This window comes from Galendromus occidentalis, unplaced genomic scaffold (genome assembly GCF_000255335.2).
Source record: "Galendromus occidentalis unplaced genomic scaffold, Mocc_1.1 scf7180000076946, whole genome shotgun sequence".
Classification (NCBI taxonomy): Eukaryota; Metazoa; Arthropoda; class Arachnida; order Mesostigmata; family Phytoseiidae; genus Galendromus; species Galendromus occidentalis.
This window is the reverse complement of record NW_003804935.1, coordinates 1-1,453: the sequence shown is the minus strand read 5'-3', so window position 1 is coordinate 1,453 and position 1,453 is coordinate 1. Positions and strand designations below refer to the sequence as shown.

General features: G+C 51.2%; 1 protein-coding gene across 1 annotated transcript; it reads left to right on the top strand.

The window, feature by feature from the left end:
- Nucleotides 1–281: 281 nt before the first annotated feature.
- LOC100905906 (transmembrane protein 68-like) lies at nucleotides 282–1,055 on the top strand (the record flags this gene model as incomplete). The annotated part of the gene is made up of 4 exons (XM_003740443.1): nucleotides 282–344; nucleotides 491–603; nucleotides 709–830; nucleotides 916–1,055. Coding segments are annotated over exons 1-4 (438 nt in total), but the record flags the coding sequence as incomplete, so codon positions are not given.
- Between the last annotated feature and the right edge of the window lie 398 nt (nucleotides 1,056–1,453).

Here is a 1,453-nt window from a genome sequence, read left to right as displayed (position 1 = left end):
CGCAGCGTATTGTTTCATCACGGGAGGAACGAAAGACGCTCCGTTCAGAAGTGAATTCAAGAAGCTCATATTGAACATCCTGTACTATACCCTCAGGTTCCTACACGGTGAGTCTTCGGGCAAGATAGAGAATGCTGGATTTTACGTTGGATCGTCTTTGGAGAAATTCTGATGTATTTTTCTGCCTCGCGCAATCAGGCTTTGAGGTGCACGGGATTAAAAATCTTCCGAAAAATGGTGCCCTCCTGGTTTTCTACCACGGTCCCGGTCTCCCTGTGGACATGCCGTTCCTGATGAGCTACGTCGGTCTCAAGGAAGGACGTTCGGTGGGAGGCTGCGCCGATGTGATTCTTCATAGGTCGGCATTTCTGAGAGGATTTTGCGAGGTGTGGAAGCGATGGCTGCTCTGAATCCTCCAGATAGTTATTCGACATGATGATTATTTCGGTGAAGTCGATCTCTCTACGGTATCTTCCTGGTATGGTTGCAGCTCTTCGACCTCACCAGTGACCGACAGAGCTTCGAAGACAGTTTGAGAAACGGCGGATTGAGTCTTGTGGCTCCCGGCGGTGCCTATGAGAGCGTTTTCAGCAAGAACTACGAGTGAGTCGGACGCTTAATTCGCCATCGGATGTTCGGCGGGAAGAATACTATTCTCCTGACTCTCCTAACTGCAGACTTCACGGACACATATCGTTTCCCTTACAGACTTGAGTGGCAGTCTCGTTACGGATTCGCGAGGGTTGCGAAGGCTACGGGAGTACCGGTCATCCCTATGTTCACGACGAACCTCCAACATGCGATGCCTCTGGCCGAGTTCGTTAAATCAGGTGCCCTCACAACGTCCTCTGTCGACTCGGGAGCGAGATGGAGAGAAGATAAAATCTGTTCGTTCAAAGGAGATTTCCTCTTCAGATGCAATGAAGAAATGGTACGCTATCACGAAACGACCGCTCATCCTCCCCAAAACTTACCTCCCGGTAAAAATGCGTACGTTCCTTGGAGAGCCACTCCACTGTGGACCCGATGAGGAGCCAGCGATGTTCGCTCAACGGGTGAGCTGATTGGGAATCACGGATAATTCGATTCGAGATAATAATTCCTTCCCGAGCCCCGCGTCAACTGCCTGTTCTCCCAAGGTGCAATCATGGTGACCCATTTTCCAGTGTAAGAAGGCGATAGAGCGCCTACGAGACGAGCACCAACCGCCACACCAAAGCTCGTGGAATGCTCTGCTGGAAAGGCTGCGGTAGCTCCCAGTTCCTGGATCGGGAGCTGCAGGTCAATCTCGAATGGTGAGGCGATGCTCCGCCTTGGATGATCCGCTAGGTCACGGATTCTACCGATGCCTCAAGCACTGGAATGGATGGCGTAATTTTTGCGACTGGAAACTGCTGCCGATGGGGGAAAGGCAGCTGAAATCGGATATTGACCAAACGTAATTTCTCCAAAT